Genomic DNA, 20,757 nt, shown 5'->3' with positions numbered 1-20,757 from the left:
GTGACTTCCAGAAGGCCAAGAGGGGAGGCTAAAGAGGGACCCTAGGCAGAGGAAAAGAATTTGCAAATATATTCTGACCCTGTAAAATATGGGTCAAGAAGAAAGTAAGTTCACAGGAAGACTTGAGCAAACATCTTAAATTTATATAGCAAGATCCTAGATATGCAGCTGTATGGAAGCCTTTCAATCAAAGCACTAAAACAGGATCTAAGTCAGCACATGAATGCTTTCCTGTAAGTAAACTTTGTAATATATATTTTAGCTACTGTGAGACCCTTTTTCCCTCTCACCTCTGGTACTTCTGGAATATGCCCTCTGCCTAAATGAAGATTTTGATATTTCAAGAAAGGTCTAAAGGAAATAAAATAAAGTTACAAACTACGAAGGTAAAATCTCACCTTGGTTGAAACTTCAGCAATCAAATTCTGCTTGTTGGGGTCCACAAAATCCACAGGCTGACCGTCAAATTCAATCTTCCCAAGCATGGTACCCTATCAAATTAAGAAACAGACAGTTAAAAGGGAGCAACAATTAAGGTGCTGGCAGAATAAATTCCAGGGACTTAAACAGCTGCTCCAAGATTTAGATGTCTTTGTAACTACTCATAACCATCAGCAGAAGATCTTCATCTTCTCAAAGTGGAAAGATGAAACAATTTGTACAGTACATTTTGGAAACACTTTGGAAGTACAATTAGTTCATTAAGGCTGAGACAGTCACCCAGGGGACAAAAGTCAAAAGGTGACAGAATCCAGCTCTCCAGATTCTAGGCTGGTAAAATTGGAGTATTAAGGGTACCTATTAATTTATGTTATCTAAAGACATTTCATGGGAAAAGGGACAAAACAATCTATGGAGAAGAAAATAAGATATAAAAACTGCAGAAAATTGAAAAGAATGAGAATTTATGATAATATCAGATGGTAGAAAAGTAAAATAGAGTATGAGTCATAAACTCTGAGAAATGTCAATGAAAATATTCACTGCTTTAGACATGCTAATGTCCAGATGTCCCTAAGGGCCTGGCTTTAAGAAAGTTTAACCCTCTGTGAAGTTCTCACAAACTAATCTTGCTAGGTTGAATGTGGCAAAATTATTTCTTCTTATTATTTAGCTGTACCTTGAGATTTACTTATTTGTTAGTAATTCCAGTTTGAACTACTTAGAAAAAATGGCATGTTATATATAGCAACCAAGACTTTATTGAGGGGTGAATAGTTAAAACAATTCATTAATTTGCCTTTCTTCAAGGAAGTGATTGCTTAAAGAAAATAGAAGGAAGCTTTTATTTCCCTTTGAACATTTGGGAAAAAGTCACCTGGGATGAGGTGAGGGTAGAAAGGGCCAGCATACCACTCAGATATGATGCTTATTTCAGTGCCATTATTAAAACCAGAGTGCTACTTCACCCTCCGGGAAAAATAAATAAAAACACCTTTTACTTCTACACCGAATGATTAAATTTCATGCTAGTCTCTTACTTTTATAATCCAAATCACAGAATTCCTTAATACATTTATGGATACCTAATCTTAAAATTTGGTTTTCAGTTCTCATTCCCTTTTCTTAAAGTGTGCTGAATGAAATACAAACTTACTTTCAACATTGTATCAGAAGTAGTAAAACAAGATGACAAAGATCCAAATAACAAAACATTGCAAGATTCATTCTGTTGCATACTAATGTGTTATAACTGTTCAGCCAAATTTTGAAAGACTAACTGCCTTTGATAAAAAAGAGGGTTCCTCTAAAACCTAGTCACATGAAGAACACAGTATAAGCTTGGAACGTGTTTTCCCAAGTTATTAAGTCTGAATATGTTGTATTCAACCTGCCAATTCTGCAGCCCAAGTTGGATTTCCCAATTTTATTCTCATCCTCCTCACTGTTACTTATAACCTCATCACTGTTTACTGCTCTCACAAGATAATGATGGGCTAAGAAAACATATGAATCTACTTGGGATATATAATCTAAAATCTATTCTCAGGAAAATCAGGGAAGAGGGAAATAGAATCAGAGGATTACATAAACTTTGTCATTCTTCGGGTCATGGGTACAGAGCCATATTCTTATTTCCTAATCTGTTTTTTCCTTGCTGCTAATAGGGATCCTTTACCAATATATTATATCATGTAACAAAGAAAATTTAACAGATTTTTTTGAAAAACTCATTTCATTCTGAAATTGTGCCATTTACCTTTTTCCCTTTTTTATGTAATATAATTCAATGAAAAATCATTAGTGGTATTTGTTAACATCACTGTTAACATTACAGTGATGTAAAGTTAGCATCCAGTCTGGGGTATAAGAGTTCATATAGAAAATAAAATGGTGTTCACCTTTTATAACAAGAAGAAATAAGCAGATGGTGAAGAAATATTCTCAGAGAACAGGTCAGATATTTCGGCAGATGCCTTTTATCACCTTGGTCATTGGTTTAGTTCCAGCAGAGACTAGATAATTGAGATAATGCATACAGGGCTAATTTGCTACACTCAGGAAATATAGCACCTTAATTTCATTGGAAACTTCTCCAAGAAGGCTAAAGAAATATCAGCACCAATGCTCTATACTTCCTGCTTTGCATTTTCTGGCATGTAGACATTCGATTTAGGCAAAAATTTTATGCACTTGTAAGTAACATTCTCCATTTGTTTCACTAGTCCTGTCGTGTGACTTGAATTATAAAGACCTTGACTCACAGGGGTAGCGAAGACAGTGAATACTCAGTAAGTTCCTTTCAAGTGAATTAATCTCAAGTCCATTCAGTAATGAATATCCCAGTTAAGTATTAAGCCTTGAAAATTGTATCAGAAGTAGTAAAACAAGATGACAAAGCTCCATATGACAGAACATTGCAAGATTCATTCTTTTGCATACTAATGGATTTCTTGGACATGAAGAAAAAAAATGAGTGTGTGTGAGAGAGTGTGTGTGCGTGTGTGTGTGTGTGTGTGTGTGTGTGTAGATTTGGCTAAAGATGTTGGTCATACCTTATCCCGAATTATTTTAGTCAGCATTCTTGTATCCACTCCATAAATTGCAGGAACCTGTAAGAAAAATTGTAGTGACAGTGAAATTGGAGGAAATTAGATCCAGCATATTGTTTTCAGGTTACAAACTTAACATCATCTATCTTCTTGAGCAGTAAATAATTTCCCTACTCCTTCTTTTCTCTGACCCAGGGTGACCGTGTTGTCAGAACACGGTAAATTGCTGTTCCAGTTGGGCACAGGACTCTTAAAACGCAGGCTCTTCCTCAGAATAAAAAATGAAAAATTCTGAACATCAATCTTCTGCTACAGTGTTGTTGTGTTTAACCCAGGATTTTAAATAAGTAATGTCATGTGTTGGTGTGTATGTGTGTGTGTGTTTATAACAGAATTTGCAGACTTCATAAGTTACAATACATGAATAATATGCAAAACCATTTTTGAGCTAACTGTTCTTGGGTACATAGCAGACACTTTACACATTTATCTAAAGATCCTTGTTAAGTTTTCATGCTACAATAAAATTTGCCCACCCTGTTAGTAAGTCAAGTAACCCCACAATTTGTTTTGTTTTTTACTATGTTGGATATAGACAGATGTGGAATAATAAAAGGGCAGCAAGAGAATTAGGAACAAGAAAACAAGTTCTGATTTCTTTTCTGCCACCAATGATCGGAGTGATGTCTAAGCAAAGTGTTTTTATGTACCTGTACATAGAAGGAGATGAATAAGTTATTATATTATTCCCCTCTATGTGTCTGTGATTATGGAAGAAAACTCAAAGGACATTTTTTAAAAATAAACTAACAAGCGGTGGATTAGACTGACACTAAGACTCTTAGTTGTGACATAGAGAAGCTGTGCTCTAAATATCGGGTGTCTTAAATAACACATTAAAAGGTGGCACAGGAAGTAGGTTAGTGAATGACCATTATAAAAATTAGCTGTCTGGATAAAAGAAATAAATTCAGATAATAGCTGAGAAGAAAATATTAACAACTCTGGAGATGATATAAATACTTTCATCCCCCTATTAAAATTTAGAAAGAATGAGACCCAGGACGCCAAGATCAAGATTTTTTCATTTTTCAGAAAGAGGAAGCATTTAGCCAAAATAGGTAGATTTTGGAAAAGCTGAGGTTTCTTAAGATAACATTTTGTCAATTATAGGTCCAGCAACAACTCAAGACAAAGTAGCTACAACAACACTAGAGAAGCTAAATGTAGAAGACCCATTATCTTTAAGTGTGTCTGACATCCAGACCCAAAGAATCATCTGTATTTGATTAGAAAATAATAATTAAAGTAGGGAATGAATAAAATAAGCTTTATAACTTTCATCATTTATTACTTCAAATGAGATATATAATGATGTCATAGTTTTAGCCCCAAAGACAATGTCAATCTGTTTATACTCATAAAACATAAATTGAAGAAAGCATGGTATGATTACATCTGAAGAGGTGTGAACTTATTTCTCTGAATCATATGTGTTGTATACCAACATTATATCAATAAAGAGTAGTACAATTTAAAAAGAAAAAGGATGGCTAACTGAGTGACCTAAACAAAGTGAATTAATTCATAGAAGAGCTGTACTAGATCCCATGAAGCAAGTTACATATTTAGATACTGAATTAAAGGAGAGAGGATGGTTCAGTTGCTCCAGAGAATAGGAAATTCTAAAAATTTTATCTAGCCTTTTGTGGATGAATTGCAACCAGCGTGTATGAGTGCCACCTAGTGGATAAACTGAAAATACAGTGTCCTCAGTGTTTAGAAGCGAATAGTACATTTGAGCATATAGTAGCAGAAGGAACTATACTCTAAAATAAAAAGATCTCAAGATCCAGTTTGCCACTTTGGCCTTTTCAGTGACGTCCCTTTTCCAATTTTCCATGGACCCCACCAAACATCATTAAGTTTATGCTGTCTACTCATATTCTTCACCTTTTCTTCCTGAAGCCACTGCCCAAGACTCTTGGTAGCACCCCAGTGGTGGTACTCATTGCTGTAACTCAGCACCAGCAAACCTGAAACCTAGAAAGAGAGGCAGTCATTTCTCAGAAATAATCACAAAATACTATCCAACTCTTGTGACTTGTCTCATGAGTCAGCTGACATTATCTTTTCAAAGAGAAAGCATTATATTCTGACACGAAGCTTAAAATTTTGGAGACTGGAACAAAAAGAAAGATGATTTTTCTCTTAAACATAAAATTGTTGCCTTAATTATTGTGTTTGGGAAAGATTCTTACCCGGCTTGCCAAATCCTGAGACTAAGCTAGGTCTACCTTCCCAACTCTCTGTATTTATCTCCCACGGCATTTATCAATAATCTAATCAATAATTATATATTTAATGTATATAAAGAATAAAATAATTTTTAATTGTCATTTAAAAGAAACTGAGAAATACAGAGAAAATTATGAGAAACAAAGCTAACTCAAATGATCAGTCCAACTCATTCAAAAATAGAGTGATGAATTTGAATTGTATGTTTTTTGTTTTTATAGCCCCCGTTCCAGATATTTAGATTTACCTTGACTAGGAAATTTTAATGTGTTTACTTTTAGACTGGTCTGTAGGCTATCTTTTATTCATCTAAAGAATATAAGATTACAAGACAAAAAGTTAATATGGACTTGATTACCAAAATCCTTTTAAAAGGAGACTCACCACTAATTCTGCATTAGAAGAACTTATAACACATTTTTTCCAAGTAAAGTTTCATTCAAGGCATTAAGAACAAATCCAAAGTGCCCTCCCTGAGTAACAAAACTCAAAATAATATCATATTAAAATTTGTTTTACAGACCTAGGAATAAGGCTGATAACATGAATTTTATAGTTTGTATCACAGAAATGAGGGAGAAACTTCACCCATTCTAGATTCTTTAAAATAAGCCAATTATATCCCTTTCAATTTGAGACTTTTCTAAACAGCCATCCCAGTACTACCTTAATTCCATCAGACTCCATATTTTTTTTCAGTCCAAGTTCATCCAGGGCTGCAGTGTCAGGGCCTCCACCATTCCCAACAATAGGATTAACCATGGTAAGAATCTGCCCCTTATAAGCAGGGTCAGTAATAGCTTCTGGGTATCTGGGTAAAGATGACAAAAAAATAGTCACAAAAAGTACACAAGAAATAATGTAAAAAATATATAATCTACATACATGCTCTTAATTATTGAACCATTGAAAATGAGAAAACATGGTATTAAAATCCTACAAGTCTGTCTTCAAATTTTAGCACAGGTAGGGAAATTTTATGATGGCATATTTGTTCCATGATTGACTGATATGAAAAACTGGCTCCTATATACTAAGGCATATTCTAAGACAATTTTCATTCCCTCCACTTCTAAATTTTTAACTCCTAAAAAACAATTCTTTAACTGGCTCTTAATTTGTTATATATTGCTCTATTGAAGTGTGCAGCAGAGTTTTTGGAGTTGGCAAACAAACCAGTGCTGGGAGGGCTTCACCCCAACTTGATGAAAGCAGAAAAGTTCTTGTCCATGGGGTTCTTCCCTACCTCTCCTTGTGCCCCTCTCCACCTGGCTGTTCATTTGCATCCTTTATAACTGGTAAAGATAAAAAAGAAAGTTTGCAGATATCCTGAAGAGTCCCCTAGCCTACCAGACAAGAAGCAAATCCAAACTGATATTCGAGGGCTGCCAGCTTCACCAAAGCATTAACTGTGAAAAATTGAAAAGATGTTTTAAAGTCTTTTATGATGCCAAAGAGAATCCTGAATGTGCCGGCAGTAGATGCATAGGGGTGTATGTATATATTAACATTCACTGCATTCACTGAACATTGGAAACAACTGAGGTAATTTCTATGCAAGAATGCTCAATAAAGGTGATTTTTCAAAGCTTAGCTTTAGAATGAGGTATATAAATTTGAGTTTTTATCAAATTAGAAAAAAATCAGTCCCACAAAAATTAATTCAAAGTATTTCTGAATTCTAAATTAAAAGATTCCATATAACTGGGGCCTCCCTGGTGGTGCAAGGGGTTAAGACACAACCTATGGAGCTGACCGCAGCCACTGCAGCACTAGTTCAATCCCTGGCCAGGGATCAACCCACATGGTGAAGCAGACCTCTTCTGACTTGCCCGCTGCTCCCCTCAGCAGTGTATTTCAGTCAGTCTGCCTGTTCTGGTCCCCTCTGTCTCTGGTGAATCCTCTCACCCCCGCACCTCTGGCCTATGCCCCCCATTCTTGTATTCATAAATGAGTAAATCTTTTTTAAAAATTTAAAAAAAAGATTCCAAATAACTACTTTAAAATACTAATATAGAATTAGGGAGGAATGTGAGAGAGTTTTTTTGTTTTTGAAAGTTTGGGTTAAAGAAGAAAAATGCAGATACATATATTCTTCATAAATATATACACATAAAGTTATACTGATACATATTGCTCCATATTTGTATATAGATATATATACACACATATATTATATATCACTCCATATTTATATATATAGATACATATATATTTATTACTCTATTTTTAATAAGAAATATTAGTCCCATAACAGCAGGACCCATCTATAGCTATTCCATGTATTGGAATTCACTACAGCTGAGAATTTTTCCCCTCTTCTATTTTCATTCCAAAGAACATTCTTTCTTCCATTCTGAAGAAAATGTTAAACCAAATCTTTCTTGTGGCTTACTACTGAAAGCGGATTTAGGTGCTGAGAGGAACTAGAACTGACAAACTTGAAACCAATAAAATTCAGCTCCCGCAGTAGTCAACACAAATTCTTCAATCCCATCTAGACTCACTCCTACCAGAACTACCTTTGTCAAAAGAACACTTAGTCTTTCAGTTCCACAACCCCCGAGGTGAGGAAAGTGCTGTAATATTTATCCACACCTCCATCAGCTAATTTCTTAGCTGCCTTCCCACCTGTCAGGAACTGATAATTTTTTAACCAAGGTTTCCACACAATATAAATGCATTTCTTGAAGATGAAAAACAAAATAACCTCTTTAATTATCAGTCACCTTACTAATGGAGTCATGTAATGCAGAATAGCAATTTTTGGATTGGAAAATAGGGTTTATAGATTAATCTATTAATGAATGTCTTTTTCTACATCAAAAAAATCTTTAATTTTACTTCCCTTTCTCTTTTCTCTCCATAAAAGAACTGGTCATTCCCTTTAAACATACACTTACAGTATTCTCACCAGTAAATGAATAAATACAGTTTGTCCTAGATAACTGGGTGTTGGAAGCAAATTAATCCATCAGGTCCTGCTTGACTTTTGTGATGTGACAAGATTTATTACCCGTAATCTATCACAGAAAAGAAAACTCTGGTGCCCTCCATCATTCTGATCTATATTAAACAGTTGTTTGTTGGCAGGTATATTAACATAGCTAGTAATTAGTGCTGTCGAAAAGCTTAAATAATTGCCTGGTGAAGCAAAACTTTACAAACAGGTTTCATACACTGTAATTTAATGTTCTCACCGCTGGAACTGTTTTAAAAACCATCTAATGGTCTCATTTCAAACAGAGAGCCAAGAGTTTAGAGAAGAATGTGAATTAATAATGTAATAGTCCTTTGATCAATCAATACTTTCAATATCAGTTAACCCAATGTTTCCTTATTTTTACAATGCCAACTGAATTTTCCCAAAGAATTTATCAAATATTGTATAGACGTTTAGTCTATCATATAAAACCTCTTGAAACCATTTTCTTGAAGGTTCATATATTTTTCAAATCCCCAGCAGTAAATTTCTAATCTAGTGCCCTCACTTTGTATATGTGAAGACTAGGATTCAGAAATTTAAAGTGATTTTCTTAATATCACATAATCTGTTATCAATAGAACTGAGACCAGAACTGCAGCTTCCTGACTCCCAGATGAACAAACATTTGTTGGCTGGTTAAGAAAAGTTATGTGATCTCTGTAGTATCACTTATCTCTGTTGATATATATCTATTAGCAGATTTTTTATTGCATTACTTTTTCATTGGCTTAACACTGGTTTACAACACTGTAATATGATTCAAAGATACAGGTTCACACCTCTCCAGGTGTGTGTTACCACACCACACCCAAAGCACCAATAATCCTTCATCTTTGTTCACTGGGTCCCTCCTCCATTGCTCCCCCACCCCACCCTTTCAGTAGCCTCAATTCTGTCAGATTTCTAGGATTTGTTTTAATTTTCTTTTATCTATTCCTTTGTTTCTCTTTTTTTCCACATGAGTGAGATCATCTGGTATTTGCCTTTCTCCTTCTGATGTTTTGCTTAGTATAACCACCTTTAGTTCCCAATGTTCTAGCAAATGGCAAGATTTCATCTTTTCTTATGCTGAGCCATATTTCATTGTATACATGGACCACACCTTCCTATTAGCAGTTGTTAATTACTAAGTTGGGTATCAATTGATATTTTTTTCAAAATATAATTTCTATGCATCTGTTCCTCCACTGAGTATGTTAAGACAGTAAATGCATCTGCTATTGTCATTTTTCATATTGTAATCAAAAATTATGCAAAACACCCCAAAGCCATCTTAACTCCTATTGTAGTTCATATTATATGTGCAAAATCTATTCCTAACTTCATTAATGGATGGCACTAGAGCATGTTATTCATCCTTTTCCCTCCTAAAATTTTCACCTTAATTGGATCCATACCTCTCCTTAGAGAAACTATTTGGCAGTCTCATATAACCTGTGTCCGGGCACCTTAGGTTTCTAAAATTAATTTTTTTTTCAAGGGATCACCACTGTGCTTACTCCATGATTTAGAGTGACAAGAATTTGTGTCTCTGTCTCTTTTCAGAGGTGGCTGCAGCAGGCCTTGTACATGCTCAATGCAGTTTTTGAACAGTATGTCGTCTTCACATGATGCAATGATTTCAAGCATCCACTGTGAATAAGATCATCCAGTTTTTCCTCTACATAAAAGGATCAAACTATTACTCACCCTCCCAGACCAGTATTAAAGACCACTTCACCAGCAACAGAGGATGGATGACCAAAGGAGTAGCCTTTCATCCTAGTTCCATCTTCCAGGACAATGTGTGCTGTCTGTGCCTAGAGAAATAGATGCATGGATCTTAGCATAATACAAAATCAGAAGCACAGACAATTGAAAAATCCAAAAGGACAAAACACAAATTTATTAAATACATGCACAGTATATTTAGTGAAACCTCACTGCCTACATTTGGAGTTGCCTTCCTGGTGTCACTTTTTCAAATGAATCATTCTTGTCAGGTGTTTTATTTTGTTTTGCTTGAAAGAGGAACTGAAGCATGTCAGTACATTGTCTATTTGAAGTCTACTTGTAGAGTTATTGACAATCCAGAAATACTTCAATTTAGCTGAAATGCTATGTGTCTATCTTTTTCCTCCTAATATTCTCTAGCTTTGCTCAAGTATAGCTTGAAGGGAAGTTCATGAGTTTGCAAAAACATTGTGAATTGTACCAGATAGCTCATCATCACTCTGAGGTTTAGAGCTAGAAGGAATCGCCAAGCCTATCTATCAAATTGTGTTCCACAGAGCTCTTGTGTTTGATGGAGCTGTCCCAAGGGCTGCCCTTCTCCTCCAGCTTTATGGTCATAAAGAAGCTGAAATTTTACCACTCTATTAGTACTTATACAAAAGCAAGCACTATGAAGCGTCTAAAAATATATTATATTTTCTTTTATTAGAGTTAATACACCATCTCTAGTTCTCCGCCAGACTACAAGGCATCCTGATTTGATTACTTCACCATACTAATCTTTGAGCCAGCTTCTATAAAATTCTTGACAAAAAGAGAAACTTATCTAAAAGGTAGGCATCATCCACTTCTCAAAAATAAAGTCTATCATTGAAACAATTTAGATCTAACTCTCAATTTCCATAAAATTCAGGGGAGAGAAATGTTAAACCACTGTTTGGGGGATGCAAATTCTCCATGCCATAAGACAATCTCAAACACCAAATAATGAGAACCTGGTTTAAAAGGATAAACTATAAAAAAAAAAGTCTGCAACAATGAAGGACATTTAAATAATACATGATTTATATATTCAACATTTTTTTTTTTAGAATTGAAGATGGTACTGTGGTTATAATTTTGAGTCTTTCTTTTAAAGCTATCTACTGAAATACTTAAGAACACTATAATAAGATATTTGAGATTTGCTTCAAATTATCAGGAACTAGACAGAAAGGAATAGGAAAATAGATGAAACAGCTTGACCATGAGATGAAATTGTTGAAATAAGGGAGATTATTGTGCAAGGGTTAAATGTGACCATAAAAGATAGAAACATACTAATTCTCTATTTTCCTTCTTTTACATTGTTAAAATTGGACACATGGTATCTAATGCTTTTGTATCCTGCCACCCTAGACACACACACACACACACACACATGCACACACACACGCACACACACACACACCTTGGTATGCAACAGGAATTAATTAAAGGAAAGATTTCTAGACCTTTGTTTCTATGCTCCTCAAGCTTTATAACATGTAGTCAGATTTTCACATGTTGAAACAGAAAAACCTTATTATTTTTCAATAATTACCTTCTCTATAAAATATGATGTGACTTTAAGGTCCAAAGTACAAAATTCTGTTAACATTGAAAAGTTTGCTTTTCAATGTAAAGTAGTATTTTATTATTATCTTTAAAGTAACACACACTGTTCCTAAATATGGTTTATATGTGAGTGTGTATATACATTAACTTAAACTTACTGAAACAAAAATCTACATTAGTATTTCCCATTAAAAATGACATTTTAGGGCCTCCGTGGTGGCGCAGCGGTTGAGCACTGGGTTGCGAAGCTGCACGCGGCCTCTGCGGCGCCGGTTCGATCCCTGGCTGATCCCCGGCCACCAGAGGAGGGTCCCACATGGCACGCAGACCTCTCCTGCCGCCCGCTGCTCCCCTCAGCAGTGTACTTTGGTCCTTCTGCCTGCTCTGCTCCCCGCTCTGGCTCTGGTGAATTCTCTCACCCTCCCACGCTTCTGACTTACCCAGTGCATGTATAAACAAAACAAAACAAACAAACAAACAAATAAATAAATAAAACATGCCTCTATTTAAAAAAAATGACATTTTAAATATTCCTCTAAACAGAGAAGTTTATTGCTTTTTAATCAAAGGTATAATGCATGGAATTCAAGTTTACATTTCTGTGATATATTGGACAAGTGCTGCACCCCACATTTTATATGTGCTGTATGTATGAGTGTGTATGTGTGTGTCCATGGGCAAAAAAAAAAAATTGCTCTTTCTAACATAGTTTATCTTCAAGGTAAAGTTTCAACTATAACCATGGAAACAGTCTGAGATCTCAAGATTAAACTTTATCTTTAAATAGTTACAGTTTATCTTCTCAACCACTAAACTAAAGCAAAAAATTTTGGAATTACTCAGCACAAAGGAAACCACAATAATTAAGGGATGCAATCTGAGTAATGACAAGACAAGAGTTATCTGGGAAAAGTCCCCAGATAACTCTGACATGTTTCACCTGGTGAAATTCTTTGGCCCAAATAATAGAAATTCATTGTCAAAAAATATTTTCTACCAAATGTATTATTTTCTGTTCTTGAGAAAGTAATGTGTAACCTACATGCTTTCACAAAATGGAAGGAAGGAAGGGAATACTTTTCTAAATAATACATAACTTTGATAAAACCTAAAATAACTTTATTTCATTTGGCAAAAAATTAGGTGTGAACTCCAAATTTTAATTGTTTTCTATATACCAGCGTAGCCACTCTATCCTCTTCTAAGAATTTCAAATTATCTTATCCCTGGATGAGACACTAATTATATCAGAGAAAGGTAAAAATTAACGTAAGCAAATCCAACTCTTGTTATTCTGTCCCTACAATTCTATTTGGTATTTTTATTCCTTTCTCCATGGGACTAGTTTCCTACTTTGCTTTCCGTCTTTTAAAGATATATTTGAAGAGACATTTACTGTTGCCTGAAATAGTCCCTGAGATTGTGTTCAATATGTCTTTTTGTTCCTTTAATGATATTTTTTGTTCTTCTTGGCAGCTTTTATAGATCCTCCAATCCTATTTCCCACTACACATTATATTGTTCCAAGACTTCTGTTTATTGCTTATAGTTCCTGTTATAGTCCACTTAACAACATTGGCCTCCAATGAGTTTAAAATGATGAGTGCCAATTGACTTATCTATGAATTGATGGAGCAACTCTGAACAAAGAGCTATTATTTGGAATCCCCTCTTCTAGCTAACCATTCCCCAAACACTATTTCATCCCAACAAGTCCAAAAGAAATCACCTTATGACCATAGTAAGATATTTTAGTGGCCTCAGTCCAAGTAGAAAGATGTCTGTGGCCTAGGAATTAGACTGTAAAATTAAGTTATAATTTAAATTGCTATTGCCAAAGCACTTTAGTACTTTGAAAGCTGAAAGAACCAAAGAAACCTTAAGAAAGAGAAATCTGTACACTCATAAAATGCTATGAAAAATAACCAAAGGATACGTAATTTTGAGTTCTACAAACAATCACTTCTCTCATAACCTGCTCTCTATGTGTATATACAATAAAACAGTCTAAACATTTAAATCAAAATATCATTAGGCTCCCTTGGTACTATGTGCCAAGTGCCATGCTCAGCTCTGGTAATATAGGGATGATTGCTCCTATATTTAGCAAAAGGGCTATCTGCATGAATAATAACCCAGAAAAAAATCTCAAAAGGAGTATCTAAACCCAGAGATAAAAAGATAAATATAATACCATACTTTTCTTTGGGAGAGTTCTCTTTCATAAAATAATTTACCTTTTCTTTTCCATCTATACTTTAAATAATAAAAAATAAAGTTTTCAGAAGCAAACAAGTGGAATTTTTAATCTAAATTTCAAAAGTTAAATATTTCCTTCAAGTCTTTGCTCAAATGCAATCTACCTACATGGTGAGATCTACCTTGACCTTATTTAGGATGACAACAATATGCCTGCCTAGGACTCTATCTCCTTATTCTTCTCGTTCTTCATAGCATCCTGTGCCTCTTGATATGTCAACCAATGTCTTACTTATTATCCTATCATCCCACTATTAAAGTAAACTTCACATAAACAGAGTGTTGGGTCTGCTTTGTTTCCACCTACATTAGTGCCTGACACAGAGCAAATAATCATTCAATTTTGTTGGCTGAATAAAGAACCATTGAGTATCAATCTGGAAAAAAAAAGGATAAAAATACTGAAAAAAAAAATGGTATATTCAGTGTTTACTTTGTCCTAGAGAAGAATCTGAAAATAAGCCAACACCTGGGTTTTTTTTAATATTAAAATTCATTCTTTTTATTTTTTATTTATTTTTATACAAGAGCTGGGGTATTGCCCAGGCGCAGGATTCACCAGAGACAGAGCAAGGCGCAGAACAGGCAGACTGATGAAATAAACTGCTGAGGGGAGCAGCGGGCGCAACAGGAGAGGTCTGCTGTGCTATGTGGGATTCTCCCCAGCCGGTGGGATTGAACCAGCACTGCAGAGGCTGCAGACAGCTCCACAGTGCGGCACTCAACCCGCTGCGCCATCGGGGAGGCCCCAACACTTGTTTTTTGATTTGCTTTTTCATTGTGTGTAAATAGCAGTGCCTCTATACTATCTTAAATGTAGTCTCATAATTTGGAGATATTATGGTGGGAAAGAGATGTGAGTGACATCGAAGAAGAAAGGGATGTAGAAGGGAAAGGCCAGTGGATGGCTACCCCAGGATGCAAATACTGAATGTGTTGTGTATGTGAGTGCACACTGTATACAATTCAAAACAAAAATATCATTTATATCAACTGAATAGTTATTTTATGTGAAAGAGGCTGACGTGCTTAAATTACATAACAGACTGTTTAATTCCCTAATTCATTCTGCAAATGGAGAATGAAAGAGGAGACTCTCCTTATCGAATATTTTCTAAAATATATAGGGGTATAGGAAGAAATTTCTATATTCTTCTATTTTGTTTTGGAATAATTTATACAAAAGAACCTTGACAAATAATTATTTTGTATTTTTACATTATCCTTATGAATTTTTGCCTTAACCAATTCAAGTGAAACTACTAAGTCAAATTCAGATATCAAAAGTTATTTGAACACTGAGAGCTATTCAGTTTTGAATCACTGAGCACAGTGGAAAAAAACAATGTATTATTTTTCCCCTTGCTCAGTTTGAAATTTGGGTTTAACTTGCTGCTGCCTGTCTTTTTGTCAATTATTACAGAGTGACACAAACCAGCAACAAATTCTAAGGAAGATGAGTTTAATCTGATGCCTGCATGGTGGGATTAAGAAATTGGTATTTAGATCTCTTTGAATACCATTTCCTTATTTCTCAATTGATTCCAAACTTAGAGGTTGAGGAGAAGGTGTGACTCATTATCAACCCTAAAATTCTGCCATTAGTAATACCTAACAAACACTGATTGGTTGAAAAAAGTGAATGAATGACCATTGGGCTTCAAAGTAACTACATAATTATACCTTCATTTTTCTGAGACACAAACTACCTTGCAATTTGCACTCTTGATTTCCTCTAATCATATTTTGACTATTTCTTTTTAGGCCCTGCTCACAAAAGTGAGAAGCAATTTATAGTTGTATTTAACTCCGTGTGATTTATTTCCTGGGAGACTAAGTAAGGAAATAAAGAACCCCTATTTCTAAAAGTATTCTTCTAAATAAAGATGTAAGTGGTGCTGCAATTCCTTTTAAAGTCATTACATCATAATTAAGCTTTATTCACACTTTGGTAAAATTACCTTAGTCTGATAATCTGCTAAGTGTTTAGCAAAATTCCACTAATGATTAAATAATGATTAAATAATGAATTCAATGAAAGAGAAAAAGCTACAAGAGAAAAGAGTATAAGCGTACATGCTCTCATCCTGACACTCACCTTTCCCATTATCTATTTTAATATTTTAAAAAATTATACATTTTTTATTTTAAACTAAACAGAATTTTTAATTTTGCTCATATTTCAAATTCTTTTCAAGTTCCTGACTTATCTTATTTTCAGTTGAACTCTTTCCTAAAAGACAGATTTAGTACTTATTTCATTTTTATCCCCCTCCAAAATAATTAAGGCTGTTACTATTGCTGAGGCAGCACATAGTGCTAATACTATGCATGCTTGGCACTCAATGAATATTCATATAATTAATTTTGAAAATAGTAACTAAAGATAACACACATACTTCAAATTTTGTTTCATTTTAATCCACCTATTAAATAACCTCCCAATTTGTTTCATTGTTTAAATTCTGGATTAATATTTTATTTGAAACAAAATAAATGTCACCATTTCTTAAGCATACCTTAGAGAAGTAGACTGACCTGTCATTGTTTTATTTCTACCCTTTGGCATTGTTTTAATGAGATCCATGAAGACATAAACCAGATTGCATATGTAGTTATCTATGCTTATCATAGTCTATATACAATTACACAATGATAAATTTCTATTGTTCTAAGAAAGGTATCTGATTTCAAATAGAATTATGAAACTATGCTGTAAATATATAATTTGGGAGCACATTGCCCTCACTGAGAACTTCACCCTGCTCCCCTCCTTAAGACATCATTTTCTCATCAACTCCTCACCAAAAAAAAAAAACAGAGGTAGGTAATATTAAGCCATCCATTTTACAGTGAAGCTTAGGAAAGGTGAGGTCATTACACTAGGAAATGGAGGAGTAGCAATTAGTGTGACTTGGCAAGTACAACCTTCCACTTCCTTTAGAGCAAACAGGTAGAAAATTTCAGCCTAATTTGGGCTATGTTTTATCCCTTTTCTTTTTTCTAAATGTACATCTATTTTTGCTTTCCAATTTTTTAATGGGAGATAAAAGGCAATTCAATCATGAACTCTGCTTAAATTTATTTATAAAGAACTTTAATTCAAAACTATCGTGGGTAAACTACAATGCCTAGGTGAATCAAGAATTACCTTTCTGTAAATCTGTAATTTGTTAGAGTGAAATGTCGAGTCATTAATAATATCCTATAGTCTGAGAAGAAGCAGTTGGCTTCGTAAACTAAGCATACTAATTCCAAGTTCCAATTTCTGAAGACCGTTAATAGATGCTGCAGACATGGAGACACCCCTCTGTCTCCCTCAAGGAAGGATACTACCCGCTGTAAGAAGGGAGGTCACGACACCATCCCTAGCTGTCAGACTCCTTTAGGGTCCACCTTGGCTGCAGAGAACTGTCTTGCCCCATACCTTTTCTGCAGTGCCCCATGCCCACCCTGGTGACCAAGCCATCCAGGGACATAAAGACCCATGCTATACAGCTCTGGGGTACAAGTGTCCTCGTGGGAGCAAGATGAGCAAGAGTTTACAACAGGTTAACTAAGGTTTTGTCAACTTGCATCACAATTTACTTCTTCTCTACCCAAACCTGCATCCAGAAGCTTCCCTTCATCTAAGTTGACCCCTAATAGATATCTAGCTCCCCAAATGCAACTCAGTGTTTGCTTCCATGGAAGCTAACTCATGAGAGACACTTAGGTGCCTGAATCAAAGTCAGTGTTAGTACTGAAGGCCACAGAGGGACTTTGAATTTGAGGAGACTAGTAAGCACAATTTCAGCAGGCAACAGAGCAAAATAAAATTCAGAGAGAGAGAGATTTCACTTTACCTTCTAAAAAATTCAGCTTAAGCAAGTGTTTAACTTGTATCTGTATTTAATAACATTATCTCCACCTCTTCAGGATTTATATTTTTCTCTCATCCATGTAATAATGTTTACAAAGCAAATAATGTTTACCTGTTTGCTCTCTGCCTCCCCACCAAAAAAAAAAAAAAAAAAAAAAAAAAAAAAATTTAAAAAAACAATCCAAGGGTTTGTAACCATTAAAAACAAAGAAAATAATCCAATCAAAAAATGGGCAGAAGAGCTAAAAAGAAACTTCTCTGAAGAGGAAATGCAAATGGCCAACAGGCATATGAAAAAATGTTCAACATCACCTGTAATCAGGGAAATGCAAATCAAAACTACCATGAGGTACCATCTTACACCAGTGAGGATGGCACATATTAAAAAAACTAGCAACAACAAATGTTGGTGAGGATGTGGAGAAAAAGGAACTTTCCTGCACCGTTGGCGGGAGTGCAAACTGGTCCAGCCACTATGGAGAGCTGTGTGGAGATTTCTGGACCTACTAAACATAGAGCTTCCATATGATCCAGCAATTCCACTCCTAGGTATTTACCCAAAGGACACAGAAACCTCAATTCCAAAGAGCACCTGCACCCCTATGTTTATAGCAGCACTGTTTACAATAGCTAAGCTTTGGAAACAGCCCAAATGCCCAAAAATAGATGACTGGATCAAGAAGATGTGGTACATATATACCATGGAATATTACTCAGCATTCAAAAAAGTTAAACACATGCAATTTGCAGCAACATGGATGGCGCTGGAAGGGATCATGCTCAGCGAAATAAGCCAGACAGAAAAAGAAAAATACCGGATGGTCTCACTCATAGCAGGAATCTAGAAAACTTAAATAAGGGACCAGGAAAATGAATAACTACAAGAAAGTGAAAAATCAAAATCAACAAAAAACTATGAACCAGAGACACTCTATGGGGGGGGGGGGGGGGGAGGGGAGGGATTGGGGTCAAAATAAGGGGGTTGCAATTGTATGGGGAATATAAAAATAAAATTTATTTAAAAAAAATAAAGATAATAAAGAAAATACAATAAAACTAGTTTAGCTCATAGTTTGCTTCCTTTAACCCTGGAGCATGCAGATGTGTAGATCTGGTAGCCAGTTAAATTTCAAAATGGTCAAAAGTGTAATTTCTTATGAGTTGCAATGACTTTTTCAATATTTACTTTATTTATTTATGCATACAAGAGCTGGGGTGTAGGCCAGAGGTGCAGGGGAGGAGGATGTGAGGATTCACCAGAGACAGAGTGGGGAGCAAAACAGGCACACTGTCTGAAATACACTACTGAGGAGAGCTACAGGTGAGACAGGAGAGGTCTGCTGCACTCTGTGTGAGTTAGCTCCCTGGCTGGGGATAGAACTCATACTGCAGTGGCTGTGGATTGCTTCATAGTGCTGAGACTTAACTCCTTGAGCCACCAGGGAAGCCCCCAAGTTGAGATGATTTTTAAGGATTAAATATTTAAATTAATAGTCTCCATGTCTAGCTAATACTAAATGTTACACTAATCTGCAATTTTGTAGGAGGAGGATATGTCCACGATTATAAATTTTTTTCACACATATATTTGAATGGGATAAAGTGAAAATTTCCTGCATACAGGTTTCCACAGCTATCAGAGAGTGTTTCTAGGAAATCTTTCATAAACCAAAATAGCATAAAACAGAGAGGCAATTAGAATTAATTTATGTTAGAAAATACCTAAGCATTCTTAAATCTAAAAATAATATACCAAATTACACATAAAACCTAAAATAACACTAACATATAGTAAAAGCAGGAATGATTCAGTAAACACACATCTTTACAAAGTGGCTGCTCTTGATGCTTGCTGACCTCTACTTTCACTGTTGCCCTTTGGTCATAAATGCAAACATCCCCTTCGGATGTCTTTCACATTAGTGAATATACATATTAATGTACGTCTTTCATAAAACCTAGTATAAACTTTTAAAAGTAGGGGATAGCCGTATAATTAACCCATTTTTAATATTTCATTTTACAATTTTATTTTTCTCTAAATTAAACTGAATTACATATATTTCTATAAGATCTCAATTCTTGGGCCTCCCCGGTGGTGTAGCAGGTTGAGCACAGGGCCGTGAAGCTGTCCGCAGCCTCTGCAGCACCGGTTCGATTCCTAGCCGGCCAGGGAGATAACCACATGGCACAGCAGACCTCTCCTGTCTCGCCCACTGCTCCCCTCAGCAGTGTTTTGGTCCATCTACCTGTTCTGCTCCCTGCTCTGACTCTGGTGAATTCTCTCACCCTCCCGCACCTCTGGCCTGTACCCCAGTTCTTGTATAAATAAATAAATCTTTAAAAAATCTTGATTCTTATATTAGTTTTTAAATGGGCATTTTATTAAACTGAGCAATCTTTAGATGCTATACTTTTTTTCCAAATTATGTTTATTGAGGTAAAGTAGATTTATATCACTATACCTGCTCCAGAGGTTATACTCAAACCTCTACAAAGTACAATGTCACAATCTGTCTATCAACAGTGCCCCAACAATCTGCCACCATGTTCCACTGGACCCTCTTCTCCCATACTCTGATCAAACCACTTTCTTCCTCTGGTTGCCTCAATTTTGTAGTCATATGTTCAAAGTTTATTATTGGTTTGATTTTTGACCCTTTGTTATGTTTCTCTATATTCCACATGTAAGTGAGGCCATCTGATATTGGTCTCTTTCTGACTTATTTTGCTTAGTATTATCCTGTCCAGTTCCATTCACATTGTTGCAAATGGTAAGAGTTCATCCTTTTTTACAACTGAGTAGTATTCCAGTCTATGTACCACATTTTCCTGATTTTCTCTTCTTGGGCACGTTAGCTATTTCCACAATTTAGCTATTATAAACAGGGATGCAGTGAGCATATATGTACATATATCCTTTTGAATTAGTGTTTTTTGATTCTTCAGGTGGAAATGTAGGGGAGGGATTGCTGTACTTTCTAATATTTGTAAAACCTGAGGATTCTTTCATAAACTGTAAGTAATTTTTGTTGAAAATACATTTTGTG

At 35.3% G+C, this 20,757-nt stretch overlaps 1 protein-coding gene across 1 annotated transcript in view; it reads right to left on the bottom strand.

The window, feature by feature from the left end:
- The window catches only part of CPS1 (carbamoyl-phosphate synthase 1), a 114,578-nt gene that overhangs the window by 86,556 nt on the left and 7,265 nt on the right, over positions 1–20,757 (bottom strand). Inside the window, exons 2-6 of the mRNA XM_037523974.2 lie at positions 9,967–10,076; positions 5,958–6,102; positions 4,947–5,036; positions 2,997–3,053; positions 399–491 (exon numbers count right to left, since the gene is read on the bottom strand). Of these exons, the coding sequence (XP_037379871.1) occupies positions 399–491; positions 2,997–3,053; positions 4,947–5,036; positions 5,958–6,102; positions 9,967–10,076 (495 nt within the window). The remainder of the gene's footprint in view (positions 1–398; positions 492–2,996; positions 3,054–4,946; positions 5,037–5,957; positions 6,103–9,966; positions 10,077–20,757) is intronic.

This window comes from Talpa occidentalis, unplaced genomic scaffold (assembly GCF_014898055.3).
Source record: "Talpa occidentalis isolate TD23 unplaced genomic scaffold, MPIMG_talOcc4v2.1 talOcc4.3, whole genome shotgun sequence".
Lineage (NCBI taxonomy): Eukaryota > Metazoa > Chordata > Mammalia > Eulipotyphla > Talpidae > Talpa > Talpa occidentalis.
The sequence above is the reverse complement of the archived record's forward strand: the minus strand, read 5'-3'. Positions and strand labels throughout refer to the sequence as shown.